The following is a 20,657-nucleotide window of genomic DNA, read 5'->3' on the forward strand; positions in this document are numbered from 1 at the left end:
TAAATAAATTTACTCAAACTTTAATGCTAAAAAAATATAAAATGAATAAAATGTGATTTCTTGTTCTCTTTTTGCTGTGGGAGCGGGTTATAGTTTGCCTTTACATTTGTAAAATAGAAGTGGGACCTAGAAGGACACAACCAAAAGTTGCATAGACACACCACATGGGAAAGCCTTTACAGAATTGAGCTTACCTTATTCTCACTATACTTAGCACCCAAGGTTGCTTCCATGCTGTCAATTCTGCACTAAAGAATGACCTTTGGACCAAAAAACTACACCTTTTTAGATTAAAATTTCATTATATTGCAACTTGTGCCATCAATGTATATTACTCTATTATGTTCCACATTTGCTGCCTCTGGAAATCAAAGCAACGGCACTTCTGCAATTCTATTATCAAATTATGTGCCAATTTGGACCAAAAAGATAGTAACAACTGTGTAGATTAAAATTTCATTAATTGCATCTTGTGTCATCAATGTATATTACTCTATGTTCCACATTTGCTGCCTTTAGAAATCAAAACAATGGCACTTCTGTGATTCTATTGCTAAATTATGTGCTAATTTGGTACCAAAAAGATACTAGCAACTTTGTAGGCCTTGATGGTTATATAAAACTAAAATGGGAATCAAAAGTTTCCTTCAAAGGTTTGAGAACCATTTCCTAATTCCTATAGCTCCTTGCATTTGGAGACATTCTTTCTTCAAAGCCTCCCCCCCCCCCCACCATCAAACTCTTTCTCTCTTCCTCTTTCAAACCAAAAACTCTTCATTTTGTGATGTCTCGCCTGAAGCTAGCAAAGAAGCTTCAACCTGCCAAGAAGGCATGGAAGTGCTTTTCCAACAAACTCCAATCCAAAATCCACAAAGTCAACCTCTCCAAGGCCATCAAAACCACCCTCCAGAACCTCCTTTCAGCCTTCAAATCACTCATTCATCTCATAAACTCAAGCCTTCACCGCACCCTCGCTGCTACTAGAACATATTCTACTTATCATCACTATCATGTTCAAAGCAAGAACATATCAGCAATACACATAGATGACCTCTTTGCTGAGAAGGGTACTCATCATCATCATCATCATCATTCACAAGGGGAAACAAGCAGAGAAGTGAATCATGGTGAGAGCAGTGGCTTGAATAGTATTGAGGATGCATGGAAGGCTGTGGTTGCTAGGTCTCCACATCTGCAAGTGGATCAGAGGGCAGAGGAATTCATCTCCAAGTTTCATGAAGACATGAGGCTTCAGAAAGAGAGGTCCATGATTGAATTTCAGGAGATGCTAGCAAGGAGTGCCTAAAAATTTGATCTCAACTACTATTCTTTTTTCTAATTAGACATTAAGTACACAATTTAATATATGATGATGATGCATAGAGCATGATGGTTACATTTTTTTTCTTTCATTTTCATTGAGAAGCAAAGTAAGCATGCACAATTGCACATAGTGGTTTTGCAGTGATGTGTGGAGAAGTGAAGATGTATAGGAAACAGAGGCTTTTGTGAGACTTTTTTTTTTTCATTATTTGTATTCTTTTTTCTCTTGCTTCTCACAGTAAAAACCTGATCGATACCAACGGTGGTTCGTTCAAGGGGTATGTTCTCCATAATTCGAGTCTTGTACACGAAAAATAATCCTTGCTGAAAAATCTTGCCAATCTAAGATGTAGATGTTCCCGTGGAAGATTTATGTATCAAACCAAACAAAACTGATCAATTGTGCATTATGTTTAAAAGTTAAATCAGATCACAAGGGTGTGTAAGTGTGTATGGAATCTGTGTTAGCAAGTGAGTGTTCAGAATTATTTTTTTCGTTGAATAATACACTGGTTGGTATGAGTTGGTTGCTGCAAATTATTAATTTGACTTTACCTAATCATGTTCTTCTAAGTTCTATCTATGTCCATACATCCAAGTTCTCTTCTAGCTAACCTCAATTATTTTTATTTGCTTTATTAGGCAATTAATAATGGTTTGGCATGCCATTTCAGCTAGCTTATAACTTATTTGACTAGCTTAAAACTTATTTTATAACTTCGTATATTAAGAGAACATATTGAGTACCCTCTCTGGAAGCTAAATATTTGCATGTGCTTGACAATTTTTTCAGGAATATATACGAGATGGCATTGACTGGGCTAAAGTTGAATTATACCTGTACCCTTCCTTGGATGCTGTCATTTCGGTTCAAACTAATTTACGGAAGGCACACTTCCATTGGCAATGGATTCACTCTTCTCCTTATCTCTCTATGTGGATAATGATGTCTTATGCTTGATTGTGTTGTGTTTATTAGGGTTTCATTTCGATTACATTTCAAATTTGTTGTTTTGTATTTGATTTAGGTTTGAAATTGATATTGTTAACTTATAATTTTTATTTCAGATCTTTCTCTCTTTGAATGCTGCAATTTAAGATTTGGATTTGTGGGAGATGGTGATTCCGGTGTTGTGTTGCAGGTTTTGGATGCATGTGTCGATCATAAGATGCGTTCAGTCTCTCATACAATACTTTCTTGATTCTTCACTCTACTCCACCCTCACAACATCGATTCTCAGAATTGAAGGGAATATGAAGAACACCTCTGTCCAAGCATAGTTGCCTATGCTACAGTCCCCGGAAAAGAAGCAGGTACCACCAGTATAAATAATAATGCTAGGAAATCATCTTGCTCCTGTTCAGGTTTCTATTTGTCTATTCGCTTTGTGTATTATTCCTAATCTAAAGAAATTAAAGCTAGGAAATTCCAGATAAATTTTGTTATAGATGCATGTGTCTCTTAGTTGGATAGTGAGTCTAAATTTTAGATGTTAATGTCCTATAATGATAATTCCTATGATTTCCATCTCAGCTTACATCGTCTTGTGATATCATAAACAGGTATTGATTTTGCAGCAATATATTTTCTAAATTTGGATAATTTTCATATAAATAGGTAACTTTTGTTTGTAATCAATGTATGGTATTGGTGAAATTTAAACCGTGCATTTTTTATTTTTCTATTGAGGGGCTTGTGTAGGGTGTCCTGCAGGTGAAGAAGGAGTATCCGATTCATTTTCTTTTCTTCTTTTCTTTACCTTTATTGTCTTAATTTCTTATCATGAGCTCATGTGCGTCTATATGCTCAAGTCGGTGTATATTGCTCATGTTTGTTCAATGTTTATGTTATTGTTTAGGTTTTCATTTGTCACCACTAGCCAATAATATGAGAAAACTGATGTGTGTGTTCTCTAAAACCACACAAGAAACTGTTAATTGCATTTCATTCTTAAGTACTTTTTCTGATAATATAGTATGTCGGTGTATATCTGCATAGCATGTTGATTTCACTAATCTTGTAGGTAACATGTATATGCAGGTAGCTTGTAACATCCACTTCACAAGTGACAAGAAGAACCAAATTAACACCATCTTCTTTTAATGTGACAAAGTAATGTGAGAAAGTCTTGATTTGATCATTTATGTGAATGACAACTTCAAAGGCCATCTCTGTTTCTTAATGTAAGAACTGCACATTCTCTTTTTGCTTCCCTTTTCTTTTCAAATAGTTAGAATTAGAATGAACTAATGTTGTTAAGCTCATTTTATTAGCTTTCAATTTTTCTTTTTAATTTGGTTTTAGTTTAAATATGTACTTAGTTATCTATTATGTGAATAAAGGTTGATTTGTTGTAATCATGAAAAATCAATCGTTATTCTTTTTTGTTCGTGTTCATTTTATTCTATATTCCTTTATGAAATGCTGACATGGGTTCACCAGTATAGTATAATAGTCCTTGCTTCTATTGTAATACCTGTTGTTGGACAGTGAACACCAAGGTGGACATGTGCTTCAATGTTAAAAATGCATATTGGCTAAGTGACGGGGTCAGAGAGAAGATTATACAAATGGTTAGTTTGCTGCCACTTATCATTTCTCATCCTTATAAAATCAAATGATTATCTAATTATTTGTTTGATGTAAAACCATTATCTACACTTTCTCCTACATGCTAACTTTTTGAACTAGTTGATTTATCATATGATATATGCTCATTACTCACAGCTCATCTAGCTTATAGTTTAATTGTTTTGAATTCCTTAGCATGATAAAGACCATATCAAGATGGATGAGGAGCTTGAGATTTCTTCCACCAGAACTAGAAAGCAGAAGTTTGTCTTCTCACATTTGTTGTCTGCTTCCTTCTATATTGTAAGATTGATCCTTATGCTATCATTTTATCTTCAAGGGTCTTTTATTAAATTCTTTAAAAGCATGCTTAAATTTTTTAACTTGATCGAATTTAGCATTATCAGAATGTGTTTGTTTGATTATTGACCTTATTTAGGTATATATGTTGTTCAATTGTTTGGTATGGCTCTTCTCGGTTATCCATACAAGCAGCTCAATGATGTAAATCATTTGTGCATTTTATTTATGTTATTTACTGGCGGTTTGTTGCTAACCAGTAGGCACAATGAACTGGCAAAAATTCATGTCAATGGCCATCTGATTAAGGTATTACATCAATGAGATGTTACTGTGCTTATATGCTATACCTTGTTTTAGCTTATGTTACTGTGTTATACCTTGTTTTAGTTTGGTGATGTGTATTGATTTTGCAGTCAGCTTTCATAGCTTTTGAAATGTGTACCCTTTCGGTTAAATTATGATCAATATATCTTATTTTCAGAAAAAAAAAATGTTGATCTTTTGGCTGAACAGGTGTGGTAATTAATTCAACAAAAAAAAAAAACAAATTACAGCGGTTCCGTGGTGGAACCGCTGTAATATATATAATCAAATACAGCGGTTACCGCCTGAAACCGCTGTAAAAGAAGACTCAAGTACAGCGGTTATTTTAGAGAACAGCTGTTGTAGGTATGTATTTACAGCGGTTTTATTAAATCAACCGCTGTAAATAATGAGTCTTTTACAGCGGTTAGAACCGCTGTTAAGGCTTTTACAGCGGCAAGATCTACAGCGGTTCTGGACCGCTGAAAACCGCTGTAAAAGGCCAAAAAAACCGCTGTAAAAGCCATTTTTTGATGTAGTGGTTGTCACAATTGTTCAACAGAATGGTTAAATAAGTTTTTAGTCCTCATTTTACAGATAAATTTGGTTTTGGTCTCTATTATACCTTTTTATGGTTTTTAACCCTTGTTTTACATATAACTTTGATTTCACTCTCTCATTTATAATAACTCACTATTAATTTTTTATGTGGCTAAAAGAGTAGTCGAAGTTAGATTTGAGCCCAATTCGATCTTAATCGAGCCCATTAGATTTAAGACCGGCTTTGACCGGTTTATAATTGTTAGGTCGTTTTACAACTTAAGCAAGTCATCGTAAGAGTCAGATGGGTTGGGTTGGTTATGGACCAACATTGGGTTGAGTAAGTTTTCGGCCCAATTTTTTTTTGCCTTTTAAATCCGGATCTTTTGCTTTGGCAAAAATATTCGATCTTTTGGGTCTATTCCTAGCAAACAATTTTTCACCATTTTTAATATTACTTTGCAACTATTTTTATCAATTTTCGTACTTTTAATAGGCCACTTGAAATTTAAATTGTGAAGCTCAATGACCTTTTCTGTATCACTGAATAAGGTAAAAATAATTAGGGGTGTAAGCGGGTATGGTCCGATCCGTGAATCCGATCAAACCGAACACATTATGATGGGTTGGATTGGATCATCGGTTCGGTTCAGATTTTTTTTACTGCATCCGATCACTATCGGTTCGGGTATCGGATTTGGGGATTGAAAATTCAATCAATCCAAACAAACCCAATGAATTGAGAATTGTCATTTACATTCAGCACAAACACTCCAGCCCATTACATTGCCTATTTATATTTGTATTAGAGATGTTGGTTATATTTAGATTATATGGATTATGTCATTATCGAATGTTTTGTTCTTTGGAAATGCTGGGTTTTTATATATTTTTATAATTTTTCACATTTTTGGAATAATTTTCATGCAAATTTCTAAATAATATTTTTATATTTTTAATTTGACCATCCGAACCAATCCAATTGAGACCGGGTTGGTTTGGTTCGGGTTTAGAAGCAAAAATTAGGAAATACGAACCAACCCAAACCGAATATATTTGATTGGTTCAGACATTTAAACACCACAAATCCGAACCAATCCGGTCCGATTACACCCCTAAAAATAATTGTACACTTACACACAAATACTGATATAGCAATCCAAACACAAATTATGCAAATTGCAAATTTACAATTATAACTCGATCTAAAGTTTTAATACATTTTCCCTAAAAAAAAAAGTTTTAATACATTAAGTGGCCTGGCATTGATGATTGAAACATTGATGAGAAATAAAGTTTGGGGTGCTCTCTCCTCTTTGAACATTGAACAGAGTACACTATTTAATGAAATCACATCTAACTTGTACATTCTTTTTATAAGATGCATTAAATATAAATTACGATGAGTACTTCAATTCAATAAAAAAATAAAATATCACCTGGAAGCATAAGGGCTTCAACATTTGTAAAGACTAAGTTTTTAAGCAAGAATAAACTTAAATACTCAACCTTTTAATAAACAAATACTATCATAAGAAAGATCCTGAGATGATCTACTTTTCTATGAAGAGATTGAGAGCAGAAGATGAAGCAATGGAAGTCTTAGTGGTAGTGGAAGGTGGCGGTTGGAAGGCTAAAGGAGAAGATGATGAAAAATGAGTTTTTCTTTCTTTCTCTAACTAAAATAAACTAAGGGATGGAGAATTGGAGTACACGGCCAAGAAGGAACGAAGAGGCATCACTTAATCTTATCTTAACTAGGTTTTTGTGTGGTTAATAACTTGGAAACATATTTAGTTCCTTAAGTGGTAATAGTAAACCATCATGAGATTTTCAAATCTCTACACTATTCACCCAAGCTTTTGTTGTCGTGAGCTAAAAGACTATCTTGGCTGCCCTTAACCTCACACTACTAGCACAAAAATTACGAGGTGCGACTCCGAAATTTTTATCTCGTTTACGAGCTAATATTATTTCCCCATTTCGGAAATTTTTTATTTTAAAAATGGAACTCTTAAGACATTTCGAAGACATTTCATCTCGTTTGGAACTCTCAAAATTGACTCGCTGCACCATTTTCCTACTATTGAGATTTTTCTATGAAACCCTTACGACACGTAAGAAACTTTTAACCTGACTCCAAAAATGAACCCTAGCAATATTACAATCAAAATTCACAAAATCAAACACACATCTTAATAAAGAATAAAGAAAATGTCAATTTCCCTTTTTAATAATATTCGGGAGATAATTAGGTTTCTAAGATGCCGTACTATTTTTAAATGTTTCAAAACATACTCGAAACTCTTCGTTGGACAGCTTTCAACTTCTAGAATTCCATTTAGCCGTACTTACTTTCATATTGAAGTTTTAAAAAAATAAGGTTTAAAAGCACTTTTCACCTACGAGGTTTCAAAAATGTGCAAAACATCCCTTTTGTTTTTTTATTTTTTCCCATGAATTGAACAACGGGTAAATAGCCAAGTTCGTCCCTGAAAGTGTCCACCGCCTTCAACTTCGTCCCTAAACTTCTAAAATGACGCCCGTGGTCCCTAGAAGTGGCAAATCTCCCTCATTGATGGTCCTTCGTTAAAAAAAAGTAACTTCCGTTAACGGAAGTGTGACATGGATTTTCTTTTTTTATAAATCCATAGCTGATGTGGAAATAAAAAAGTTTCCCCCCAAAACTAAAAAACGTAGGGTACGTGTCAGATCAGGGTAGGCAGATAATATGGTCAAATAGGTCCTTACCACCTTCCTCCTCATATTAGCAACCTCTACACTTCTTACATTTCCAGTTGCACTAACAGAGAGAAGGAGTGACGGAGAGCGCTAGGTACGACGGTGAGCGTGAGGATAGCGGTGGTTGTTCGTCGGAGGCGTACGAGCACTCGACTTTGGCGAAGAAGAACGATCGTCTACGGTGGTCCTCACGAGAGGAGCAACGGTGCTCTTCATTAACGTACAAAGGTAACATTTTTTCGTTTCAATCTTGCAATATGCAGTTGAAATCTGTATAATATGCTTATGTAAACCCTAAATTTCAGATCCCTAAACTATGTTTTCAACTCTAACCGGAAGTTGTACCTGAACTAGTTATTCTGAAATGGGTTTTGTGTCTGTGTTAAAGTTTCAATTTTTATGGGGTTTTCTTAACATTGGGATTTCTGATGCATGATTCTATGCATGTAGGGATTTTACTCTATTCTATTCGTTAGTTTCTTTGTGAGTAACCTACCATGAGTTTGAAACCCTATTTTGTGTTGCAGTTCTTGACTGTTGGATATCTTCATTTTTTTACAGATGGATGATAACAATGTCACTCTGATATTGTATCATGGTGGATTGCTAGAGTTTAGTGGTGAGAATGGCAGTGTGTCCTATGAAGGGGGTCAAATGTGTGTCTGGGAGGATTTGGATTTTGACAGAATAAATGTTAACATTGTGACGTTAATGGGCAAAGAACATGGCTATGCAGTGTTTCAGAACATATGGTGGCGTGACCCAACAGTTTCAGAGGACATTGTGTTGAATGAACTTTCCACTGATCGTGATATCATGGATATTTGTAAAGCAGCCAAGTTGAACAATGGGGAGATTGAGATTTATTTTGAGCACCCTCACCATAAGCCCTTATCTATGATTCCTCCACCCCCACCCCCACCCCCACCTGCTGATGAAGATGGTGCAGTTGTGGTGATTGAGTCTATTGTTGCTGATGAAGATGGGCTGGGTTGTGGTGTGGGAAATGTGTCTGAAGAGGGAAGTGGGATTGGTGCTGAAAATGGGAATGAGAGGGTGACTGGTGAGGGAAGTGAGATTGGTGCTGATAATGTGAATGAGAGGGTGACTGGTGAGGGAAGTGGGATTGGTAGTGTTCATGGGAATGAAAGGGTGACTGGTGAGGGAAGTGGGATTGGTGCTGGTAATGGGAATGAGAGTGTGACTGGTGAGGGAAGTGGGATTGGTGGTGTTCATGGGAATGAGAGGGTGGCTGTTGAGGATGTGAATGAGATAGTTAATGAAGAGGAGAATAGAAGAAGAAATGACAAGGGGAAACAAAAGGCTTTTGAACAGTATGACTTCCATGGCATGGGGAGGAGAATCAATGATCCAGTCTCAGATGACAATAGTGGCACTGAGTCAGATGGTGATGCATTTAATATGGCTCATACAAAGGGAAAGTCTGTATTAACTGGTACTGAGTCAGATAATGACAGTGACTACATACCAGATGAAATTGAAGAGGAAAATTGGTCTTTGGATGATGACAACAACTCTTATTGTAGTGAGGACCTCCATAGTCCTGTGAGTACAGATGATGAGGGCAATTGTAGGGTTAAGCAAACTTTCCCACAGTTTGATGAAACTGCAGGGTATGGCAATATCCATCTAGAACTTGGCATGGAGTTTCCTAATTTGCAATCATTCAAGGAAGCTGTTATAGATTACACTGTTGAGGTGGGGAGACAAATCAGGTGGTTGAAGAATGATAAGGACAGGTGTAGGGCTGAGTGCATGGGAGAGACCTGTAAGTGGAAGATCTACTGTGCATGGTCCAGGGCAAGACAAAGCTTTCAGATAAAGACCTATGTAGAAGAACATACCTGCAGCAGGTCTTTCAGAAATAAGCAAGCATCAACTAGATGGGTTGCAAAGAAACTTGAGAAGAAACTCAGGGCACAACCAAGTATGACTCATGCTGAGGCTTTTGATTACATGAAGACTGAGTTTGGAGTGCACTTATATGAGACTAAGATTTGGAGGTCAATGAAGAAAGCAAGGAAGATGGTGGAAGGCAGTGAAGCAGAGCAATATGCCAAACTTTGGGATTATGCACATGAGCTTCTTTTAAGCAACCCTGGATCTACTGTGAAGATGGATACCATTCCCATTAGTGAAACAGAAAGACAATTTAAGAGGATTTACATATGTCTGGATGGATGTAAGAGGGGATTCAAAGCTGGATGTAGACCCCTCATTGGCCTTGATGGATGTTTCCTCAAAGGTTACTATGGAGGGCAGCTTCTTTCTGCAGTTGGCCAGGATGCAAACAATCACCTCTATGTGATTGCATATGCTGTAGTTAATGTGGAGAATAAGGACAATTGGAAGTGGTTTCTGGAACTACTTCATGCTGATTTGGGTGACTACCAGCAGTATGGATGGTGCTTTATTTCAGACATGCAGAAGGTAACTTTTTCTGTTAAGTATTTGTTATATTTTTTTAGGACTTGTTTGGAAGATTGTTTATTCATTTGAGGACTGATTGGAATGATCATGAGACCTATAAGGACTAATGTGAAATGTTTTATGTTTTCGATCAGAGTCTTATTCCTGCAATGCAGGAAGTTATGCTGGTGTGCACCATAGGTTCTGTGCAATGCACCTTTGGAGGAACTTCACAAAGCAATGGAAAGACAAAGAGATGAAGAATGTGGTGTGGGAGTGTGCTAGAGCAAGAACAATCCCTGAGTTCAATGATAAGATGGACAAGTTGAAAGCTAAGAATGTCCAAGCTTGGAACTATCTGAACAAGTGGCCTAAAGAAGCATGGACTAAGGCTTACTTCAGAGACCATCCAAAGATTGACAACATTTGCAACAATGCATGTGAGGCCTTTAATGCAAAAATCCTCAAGTATAGGGGGAAGCCAATTCTGACTCTGCTGGAAGAAGTGAGGTGTTACATTATGAGGACAGTGGCCAATAACAAGATGAAGCTGAGGGGGCACCAAGGCATGCTTCCACCATTGCAGCAGAGTAGACTTGAGCACCAGAAAGAAGCGAGTAATGGATGGACACCAGTATGGTGTGGAGATGGTGATGGTTATGAGTATCAACTGCAATGCTGGGGTGAAACAGTTGGTGTGCATCTCTCAAATGGGACCTGCCACTGTAGGTTTTGGCAATTAACTGGGATGCCATGTAAGCATGTGGTTGCTGCATGTGCACACAAGAATGAGCCTCCAGAAAATTATTGCCATGCTTGGCTGACTATGGGGGCATACAGAAGCACTTATGAGTTCTATGTGCACCCCACTATAAGCCAGCAATACTGGGAGCCAAATGATTATGTTAAGCCACTTCCACCCAATGTGCCAAAGAGGAAAGCTGGAAGACCAAAGAGGAAGAGGAGAAGAGATGCAACTGAGCAGCAAGTGGCTGGAGGATCAAGGACAAGGCTGAGAAGAACTTATCCAGACATTACATGCACAAGGTGTGGTTTGACAGGTCACAACTCAAGGGGCTGCCACCGCCAAGGTGTGTCACGTATGCCCAGGAATTGGGTTCCACCACCACCTGAGGAGACAGAGAATGGTGAACAAACTGAAAATGGTGGGCAAACTGAAAATGTTGATGCACAGCCAGGGCTACAAACTGAAATTGATTTGTCTCAAAGTGCACCTAATGAGATTGATGTCTCCCAGCCAAGACATCCAGCACCTGAGGTAAATTATTCTCACAATTTTACTTCTTCCTTGTACTATAATGAAATTATTAATTCTATTTAATTTCTTGTCGTAGGGAACTTCAAATGCTCCAGCTGATCCAATGCCCACTCCAGCAGCTAGAGGTGGCAGAGCAAGAAGGAGTTCAAGTAGGGGCACAAGAGGTGGTACAGGAAGAAGAGGTGGTACAGGAAGAAGAGATGGAAGAGGTGGGAGAGGTGCAAATCCTGAAGTCATAAGCCAGCCAACTCATGAAGCTCCACCTCTACAAAGCCAACCCACTCCAATTCCCCATAGGCCTACATCAGCTCATGCCCCAGCCCGTGGACCTGCCCCTATTGGATATGTTATCTGGCCCAATGCTCCCACTGGAATTGTGCATAGGCCTTCAACAACTGCCATAAGAGCTCCCACAGGAGGGTATAGGCCACCCCCTATTAGAGCTCCAATGTTTAGGCCTCCACGCCAATCAAACCCAACTCCTCCCCAAGTCCAGCCAAATTTCCAAGGTAGGAGGAGTTCACCTCCCCCAGGTCCAGGTCCAGTTAATCAACAACTCAATGGAGGCCCTATGAAATTCATGCCAACTCCTTCAGTTCCATGGAGGCCCTAATGAAGATGCTTAGGTTTCATTAATATATTACTTTTTGATATCCTCATCCTTAGTATGATGGTGGAAAGTTGTACTTTTTTTAATAATGTCTCAAACGTGTGGTTTAACTTTGATAATGCTCTATGGTATCCCCATCATTAGTATGATGGTGGAAAGTTGTTATTTCTTGGGATCCTGTCTGTTTATGTAGCTACTTATTATGGTTATGTGGCCAGTTAAGTTATCTTGCATGAAAGGCCTAGTAGCCCTTTTGTTTATGTTATAAACAAGTTGTCTTGTTATGTTATAAACAAGTTGTTTATGTATGTTGAGCAGGTTGTTTATGTATGTTGCAAAAATTTTGTTATAAGTAGGTTGTTTATGTATGTTGAGCAGGTTCTTTATGTATGTTGCAAAATTTATGTTATAAGCAGGTTGTTTATGTATGTTGAGAAATTAAAATTCATTGGTATACTGTGATAGAAATTTAAATTCATTGATAGAGTTCAATAGACTAATACAGAAAAATAATACATGATTACAAACTGCTTCCCTCCCCCCTCTCCCCTAGGTTCACTCATTCTACACAAACAGTTTCAAAAACACCATAAACAACACAGCAAATCCCATGAATATCACACATGATTTCATGAAGTGAATTTGTTGCATATGAGTGTCATTGTTCTTCAGCATAATTCCCTTCATGATCCTAATCTCTTCAACCAAAAACTCATTCTTCTTCTGCATAATCTCCTTCATCATCACTACCTCCTGCAACAAGGTCTGATTCTGCAACAAAATTTCCTTCAACAGCCTCACTTCTTCATCATTGTTGTTAGGGTTCTGCCCATTTGAAACCACTTCACCTTCTTCTTCAACCCAACGAAAAAAATTACAATTGGACACATGACCCTGCAAACAAACACAACAAAGTTACAAAATGAAGCTTCCAGGTCCATATTCAAGAACAAACTTTGGAAACAAGAGTTACTAACCTTAGGTAAATAGCAACTATAGAAAGCTTTTCCTGGGTTCAAATCAGTCCTCGAGACCCTAACCACAGCCTCTTGACCACATTTGCAGTGGGGAACAACAGCATGCACACGAGAGGATGAAGAAGCACAGTAATTCCTGCAATTGTTCGGTTGAATCCGCGACTTGGAGCTCCCACTCATTGTGTGTTCAATTGCGACAGAGAGGGAAGGAGAATTCAGAGGAAATGACGAAGGAAGCTTGGAAGGTTAGGGTTATGCGAATTAGGGGAATTTGAGATTTTAGGGTTCATCATCATATAAAGGGCTGGAAGGACTAAATTGAACCCTTCCCAAACATCCACAACGTTAACATTCCACATCAGCTATGGATTTATAAAAAAAGAAAATCCATGTCACACTTCCGTTAACGGAAGTTACTTTTTTTTAACGAAGGACCATCAATGAGGGAGATTTGCCACTTCCAGGGACCACGGGCGTCATTTTAGAAGTTTAGGGACGAAGTTGAAGGCGGTGGACACTTTCAGGGACGAACTTGGCTATTTACCCATTGAACAACCCTTGATGTTGGCTTAGGCCCTTAGGCTCTAGGCCCTCTACTTTATAAAAAAAAATGAAAAGAAAGAAAAGAGTCTAACAAGAAAACGGCATGGAAAAAAGAAGAAAACGGCATGAAAAAACGTAGCAAAGCAATGCGGTGTCGTTTGATGATGTGTTATCGTGGCATTGTTTTCTCCACATGAATGAATAAATAAAAACAAAAACCCAAGTGCCTAGGCTAGTCCAACACCGCATCACTCACTCTCTCAAACACTCTTCTTCTTCAACTCAAACACCTCTCTCTCTCTCTCTCTCCGATCCCTTCCAAAATGGCCAAAGATCCAGTTCGCGTCCTCGTCACTGGTGCTGCAGGTACTCTCTTCATCCCTGTAGTGTAATCTCTTCTCTACTCTACTGTTCTTACACTTGCTTGCTTTCTTTCTTTAGATTCACCACACACTTGGATCTTACTATTTTTCGCTTTTATACACGAGATCTCTCATCCTACCATGTTCTCTATTCGATCTTTCCATGTTTTTTCTATTCTGGATCTGCTAAGGCTTTAGATCTAGATCTGTTCCTCTCATGAATCATGATGCTTTATGCTTGTTTATTCTGATTTATTTCTGATTCTGATCTAACTGCTTCCTATGCTTAAAATTGATCTATCTACTGATGTGGTTTTATAGGGGAATCATTTGTTGATGCATCATGTAGTCTGTCATTTTGATAACGTTTTGTATGAATTACAGGGCAAATTGGGTATGCTCTTGTACCTATGATTGCTAGGGGAGTCATGCTGGGTCCTGATCAGCCTGTCATTCTCCACATGCTTGACATTCCTCCAGCAGCAGAGTCATTGAACGGGGTTAAAATGGAGTTGGTCGATGCTGCATTCCCTCTTCTTAAAGGTTTTCATTTATAGTTTACCCTACTCGACGTGATCGATCGAATCGCAATTTATTGATGTTCTCTGATTATTTTTGTTTGTTTGTTTCAGGTGTTGTTGCTACAACTGATGTGGTTGAGGCATGCACTGGGGTCAATATTGCTGTGATGGTTGGTGGATTCCCAAGAAAAGAAGGTATGGAGAGGAAAGATGTGATGACCAAAAATGTCTCTATTTACAAGTCCCAGGCTTCTGCCCTTGAAAAGCATGCTGCTGCTAACTGCAAGGTAATCCCTTTCATCATGTATTTTAGTTTCTACCGCTTTTTGCTTGTCAACGCATATACTTGATTTTGCCTGCTTTCTCTTCCCTGTTATTGATGAATGAGTTAATTATCATGGGGCATGTTGATTTTATCTGTTTATTGAAAATTATCAATTTATTGATTTCTGTGGCACTATGCTAGATGAAAGACCAACATATTATTAGTGCATGTGTTAGTTTTATTTGTAATTTTAGGCCAATGAGATGTTTGGAGTGCAATGGGTTTAGTTCTATCCTTGGGGTGTTTGTTGAGTTCTTCTACTTGTGTTGTCAAACATCAACCTCTTTTTAGGACGAGATGCAAATTTTCATATAAATTAAACTTTTTTGTGTAAAAGGCTCCACATAAATCATAGATGTTCAGGGGTATTTTGGATGGTAAGTCCTTCTGGTACCATTGTCACGGAATCTACCTCTATTCATGGAATAAGCACTTGTTTTTGTTTGTTTGTTTGTGGTTTTTGAATAAATATAGAAGACTTTGCGTGTACTTGCAGGTTTTGGTTGTTGCTAATCCAGCAAATACCAATGCATTGATCTTGAAGGAGTTTGCTCCATCTATTCCTGAGAGAAACATCTCTTGTTTGACTAGACTGGATCACAACAGGGCTCTAGGCCAAATTTCTGAAAGACTAAGTGTTCCAGTTTCTGATGTAAAGAATGTCATCATCTGGGGTAACCACTCATCAACTCAGTATCCTGATGTCAACCACGCAACTGTGAAAACCCCAGCTGGGGAGAAGCCTGTCCGTGAACTTGTTTCTGACGATACCTGGTACGTGGCAAATTATATAACGTGACAACTATTGTAATTTGTAACTAATAATCTTTAGCAAATTCTCTCTTTCATATTGTTTTTAACTGAATCATCATTGCAACCTTCCATTATCAAGGTTGAATGGGGAATTCATAACTACTGTTCAACAACGTGGTGCTGCAATTATTAAAGCTAGGAAGCTTTCAAGTGCACTATCTGCTGCTAGTGGTGCTTGTGACCACATCCGAGACTGGGTTCTTGGAACTCCTGAGGTTGGTTTGGGTTGGTATTTTTTATCTTCAATTCAGATTCTGTATTTGTCTCTAACTAAATTTGTTTCCCTATTGCAATGTCAGGGCACCTGGGTTTCAATGGGAGTATACTCTGATGGTTCTTACAATGTACCAGCTGGACTGATCTATTCATTCCCTGTGACCTGTGCCAATGGAGAATGGAAAATAGTTCAAGGTAAGTCTGTAGTCTTAAATGGATATTGAATATTAAACATGAACAGTGTTTTCCTCTTACTATTGGTACTTTATTTATCCGTATCATTATGGTTTGATTTATTCAGCCGATTTCTCCCAATGGGAAAAGACCATTTTTTTTTTCTTTTTCTATGTAACGGTAGTTGCAGATTGGATTGGATCTGTTTTGAAGACAAAAATTGTCCAATTCAATTCCTCAAGTCTTGTTATTTTATCTTCTGATCAGTTTGGTTCTAAATTTGAAGAGTAATGATACGTATGCATAAAAATATTGAGACATCCAATAGTTATATCTTTCTCTCTATCTTTCTCTTCTACCATACTATATCACATCCATTACTTCTCTCTTCTCTTTGAATGATATAATCCATCTGCACTATGCGGATGCTTACAAATCATTTTCCGAATTTGAATGATATAATCCAATCTTAAAGCAGTTTGAAAACATATAATAATTAGACAATTTTCCTTCTATGCTCATTCAAACACTTTTCGCCATATATATAGATTGCTGAATGCATTTGATCTGATATAAATTCTTATTTTTTACCCAGGACTTTCAATTGATGAGTTTTCAAGGAAAAAGTTGGACTTAACAGCAGAAGAGCTTACCGAGGAAAAGGCTTTGGCTTACTCATGCCTCTCTTAGATTGCTTGGTTTTGTCTACTGCCATTTGCTGGTTCCCACCTTTTCTCTGCAGAAGTAGCTTCAATTTTGAATAATGCTCCTTCTAGTTTTAAAGGAACTATCAGTTTTGAGTCTGCTTTGATTCAGAACAACTTGTATTTCAACATCTAATCCTCTTGGGATGATATTTGAGCTCACGAATTTTAGTCGTGATTACATAATTGTGGGCCACATACTAAATTGGATTAGGACTAATTTTACATGCATTGATGCCCGTTCTTCAGGGCTTGAACTCTGTTTGTGGTGGCTATACAGGAATTTGGATGTTTGTGGGAATGATGCACAAGCGTGCATACATTGTGATTGAGTATTATGCATTTGAATAAGGTCATCATTAATGCTTTTTAACGCTTTCTCTCAGCACTTTCATATAATGAATGTTAGTAGAGTCAATGTTTATAATTTAATCTTGCATAGCTAAATTAAGATAAGTTGTTTAAAGATGGCATGAATTGCTTTTTTTTGCAAAGGAAATTTCCTCACAAGATTATAAGTTGCTTTAATAAGCATGGGCTGTCCAATTGCAATGAAAATAATTGTGACAGAAAGATGCCATGTATTGCTTTTTTATTTTGTCGGATGCAATTGGGATCATGCATTAAGTTTGCATTTGCAATAAGCATTTATTTGTAGCACCCTTTGGATTGTTGAAACACCAAGTTGTTGTTACCACGGCCTTTCTGCACTGCAAGGGCTACTTACTTCCTTTTGTTTGCTCAAAGAGGTTCATTCCTGGTTCAACTTTTCTTCGACTAGGGACTACAATGACAGTGACTGTGTAGGTATTTAGGAAAAATAAGTTGCATACTTGTAATCGTTTTTAGCGAAGTTACTAATATTTTAGCTGCCACAAATTGATTTTTAATCCCCACAAACTAGAGGTGTTTGAGTGTTTAACACTATTTTCACTAATCATTACTCTTGTATTTGAGTTTTTGTCGTCCATATTGATCATACTCAGCTTGAATAGACTGCGATTGTATTCATAGTGATCCAAGTAGATTAATTAGTCTAATGTTTTTTTAGGTTAAGCAAATATCTTGAATTTGAGTCTTTGTGGTCCATATTAATCATGCTCAGCTTGAATAGATTGCAATTTCCTAACTGGAGAATTTTTTCGAACCAAATAATATTCTACTGGAAGATATTGAATATCATACATACATAGAATGTCTAAATGCTAATTGGAAGAGAGTTACTTTATTTGCTTTTCTCAAATTGTGGTTGGAACGGGTACAAATAAAGTAGATAAAACAAAGAAAAAGTGGAGAAACTTTGCCAAGTACATTCCATATAAGGTTTTCATATTCATATATAGCATGGTCCATGCTATCCAGATTTCAATCTGCAAAGCATCTTGCTTTGGAATATGGACCATGCTCGTTTGCTTTCTGATTCTCACGCACAAGCTTATTTTCCTTTCCGGTCCTAGATTTTTGTTTCTGCAAGCTGTAAGTGACTTAAGGGCGTGTTTGATTTTTAGGTTGGTTTTCCATTTGAGTCTTCTATCTTTTACCACATTGTAAAGCTACTTCCCTCCTTTCAAGGCAATTAAAAAAGTGAAAAGAGTCACGGGAACTCCGTTTCAGTTGAAAATAAATCAACCATAAACCAAATTTGGATAAGCACTAACAGGTGTGTTGAGGTTTTCAACCTTGCACATGTCTAATCTTTGTCATGTTTGTTCATTACGTTAGTGTCAGGCTAGAATTTCACAGAAATTAAATTAGGCTTAAATAAGTTTTTGGTCCCTAACCTTTACATATGTTTGGTTTTCGTCCCTCGCCGGAGCAAAGGTGGGTTTTAGTCCCTAACCTTTGTCAAAAGGTTGGTTTTGGTCCCTCCGAAGTTCTGGGTCAACGCCGGAGCTCCGGTGGCCCATGTGGCATGGCCATGTAGGATTAATGAGGCCAGGTGGAATTTTTTTTAGAAAAAAACCTAATTTTTTTTTGGTTAAAAAAAACCTAATTAACCTCACTAATTAATCTCTTTAATATTTAATACAAAATAATTAAAAACCTTATCATCATCTTCATCTAGCGTTTCATCTTCTTCATCTGTATCATCATCATCTTCTTCATGTCAATCTCATCCACTCCCTTCCCTGCTCTCCCTCATCCCTCGTTCATTCTTCACCATTCAAATCGATCATCTCTACTCTTTACCTATGTTCATCATCTCTTCTTCTTCAAAATCCAACTTTCAGATCTACGACTTTTACCATCCAAATCTCTTAAATCTGCTTGGTTATTGAGTAAAAATGGATCATTTGCCTCTCTTCTGTGTCGATTTTGTCTCTAGAGTGGTGATGGGTATGGTGGGTGGGGGTTGCGGTGGGCAGGGGTTGGGGTTGCGGGTTGTGGCTTCTAGGTTGCGGTGGGTGGGGGTTGCGATGGGCACGGTGTGGGTTGTCGGTTATGGGATACGATGGGTATAGTGCGGTGGGTGTGGTGCGGTGGGTTTCTAATTTTGAACTTCTGGGATTTCGGTGATAAACACACCTTGGAAGCTTCTCAACGATTTGAACCACATTGATTTTCTGATGATGGAAGTGAATTGTTTAGGGGTACTCCATATCTATAGAGAGGCTAATGGAATCAGATAAGCTAGCTAAGGAGGGATGCAATCGAATTTCAAATCTATGGGTGTGTTCAAAAATTTATTTAAGCCATTAAATTATAGGCTATAACAACAAAACCAAGAAAGTAAATAAGAGGAAAAAAGGGCATAAAAAGAATTTCACACAAAAAAATTCAATAATTTTCGATCATTTAGACATCTCATGTATTATCAATGAGTTGTTAGTTCAAGTGGTACATGATTGATTGCCGTTAAAGAATGTCATGTTCTTGAATTCCCATTGCTTCTCTAAGTTGTTGAAATCTTCCTCTTGGTAGTGCTTTAGTGAAAATGTCGGCTAGTTGCTCTTCTAAATTGCAGAAAATAAGTTGCACATCTCCTTCTTCAGCAACACTTCGAATGGAGTGATGTTTTATGTTATTGTGTTTGGTCCGGCTATGAAAAATTGGATTCTTCGCCATGGCAATGGCTGATTTGTTGTCACAATGAAGCTGGAGACTTCCTTCTTGCTTCTCTCCAATGTCTTCTAATACTCTTCTCAACCAGTGTGCTTGTTGTGAAGGCAACAAGCTGATAAATACTCAGCTTCAGCTGAAGATTGCGCCATAGTATCTTGCTTCTTTGAGCACCTAGAAATCACACGTGAACCAAGGCTGAAAACATAACCTGAAGTGCTCTTCATGTCATCAACACTTCCAGCCCAATTACTATCACAGTAGCCTTTAGCTTCAAGCTTAGAATTCTTCTCAAATCTGATTCCATACTCTATGTTTCCCATGATATATCTTAGAACTCTTTTTACTGCTTCAAGATGTAAATGATTTGGTTTACTCATGAATCTTGAGAGTAAAGTAGCAGTAAACATCAAATCAGGTCTTGAAGTTGTAAGATAAAACAAGCTTCCAACTAAGCTTCTATACATGCTTGTATCTACCAATCTTCCACCTTCTTCCTTTTTTAATTTTTCATTCACCACCAAGGAGATATCAACAGGTTTGCAGCCATACATGCCAAGCTTTTTCATGATATATTCAGCATATCTCTTTTGACAAATAAAAACTTCATTTACATCTTGATAAACTTCAATACCAAGAAAATGATGTAGCAAGCCAAGATCACTCATCTCATACTTTTTCATCATCTCTATTTTAAAGTTCTCGATCATTTTCTTGTTGTTACCGGTATACACCAAATCATCAACATAAATGGCAACAAGAAGGATAATATTTTCACCTTGATGCTTTACATACAAGGTAGACTCACTGACTTCTTTGAAATTCTTACTAAATGAAGTAGCTGTCAATTTCACTATACC

At 37.5% G+C, this 20,657-nt stretch overlaps 5 protein-coding genes across 6 annotated transcripts; 3 read left to right on the forward strand and 2 right to left on the reverse strand.

Annotated features, from left to right (window-relative positions):
* The first annotated feature begins 670 nt into the window (after window positions 1-670).
* On the forward strand, window positions 671-2,427 carry LOC130722620 (uncharacterized). The gene is made up of 2 exons (XM_057573415.1): window positions 671-1,263; window positions 2,117-2,427. Exons 1-2 carry the CDS (start codon window positions 785-787, stop codon window positions 2,265-2,267), a joined length of 630 nt encoding a protein of 209 aa, XP_057429398.1. The 5' UTR covers window positions 671-784; the 3' UTR covers window positions 2,268-2,427.
* A 70-nt stretch (window positions 2,428-2,497) lies between these two features.
* LOC130722617 (uncharacterized) lies at window positions 2,498-10,615 on the forward strand. Of its 2 annotated transcripts, XM_057573412.1 has the most exons (6): window positions 2,498-2,637; window positions 3,365-3,507; window positions 3,815-3,897; window positions 4,091-4,198; window positions 8,345-10,234; window positions 10,369-10,615. In XM_057573412.1, exons 3-6 carry the CDS (start codon window positions 3,832-3,834, stop codon window positions 10,471-10,473), a joined length of 2,169 nt encoding a protein of 722 aa, XP_057429395.1. In that variant the 5' UTR covers window positions 2,498-2,637; window positions 3,365-3,507; window positions 3,815-3,831; the 3' UTR covers window positions 10,474-10,615. The 2 variants fall into 2 exon arrangements, with proteins under 2 accessions (XP_057429395.1, XP_057429396.1); XM_057573413.1 differs by lacking the exons at window positions 2,498-2,637; window positions 3,365-3,507 and adding an exon at window positions 7,852-8,011 and having other exon boundaries at window positions 3,877-3,897.
* Window positions 10,616-12,258: 1,643 nt separating this feature from the next.
* Window positions 12,259-13,259, reverse strand: LOC130722815 (uncharacterized protein At4g04775-like). Its single transcript, XM_057573663.1, has 2 exons — window positions 13,080-13,259; window positions 12,259-12,996 (listed from the first exon to the last, which is right to left on the reverse strand). The coding sequence occupies exons 1-2, from the start codon at window positions 13,257-13,259 to the stop codon at window positions 12,667-12,669; spliced, it is 510 nt and encodes a 169-aa protein (XP_057429646.1). The 3' UTR covers window positions 12,259-12,666.
* A 569-nt stretch (window positions 13,260-13,828) lies between these two features.
* Window positions 13,829-17,110, forward strand: LOC130722619 (malate dehydrogenase, cytoplasmic). Its single transcript, XM_057573414.1, has 7 exons — window positions 13,829-13,988; window positions 14,369-14,527; window positions 14,617-14,792; window positions 15,327-15,604; window positions 15,723-15,858; window positions 15,943-16,054; window positions 16,629-17,110. Exons 1-7 carry the CDS (start codon window positions 13,946-13,948, stop codon window positions 16,721-16,723), a joined length of 999 nt encoding a protein of 332 aa, XP_057429397.1. The 5' UTR covers window positions 13,829-13,945; the 3' UTR covers window positions 16,724-17,110.
* A 2,770-nt stretch (window positions 17,111-19,880) lies between these two features.
* On the reverse strand, window positions 19,881-20,483 carry LOC130722816 (uncharacterized mitochondrial protein AtMg00810-like). Its single transcript, XM_057573664.1, has one exon. The coding sequence runs from the start codon at window positions 20,481-20,483 to the stop codon at window positions 19,881-19,883; it is 603 nt and encodes a 200-aa protein (XP_057429647.1).
* Between the last annotated feature and the right edge of the window lie 174 nt (window positions 20,484-20,657).

This window comes from Lotus japonicus, chromosome 6, assembly GCF_012489685.1.
Source record: "Lotus japonicus ecotype B-129 chromosome 6, LjGifu_v1.2".
NCBI classification, from domain to species: Eukaryota; Viridiplantae; Streptophyta; class Magnoliopsida; order Fabales; family Fabaceae; genus Lotus; species Lotus japonicus.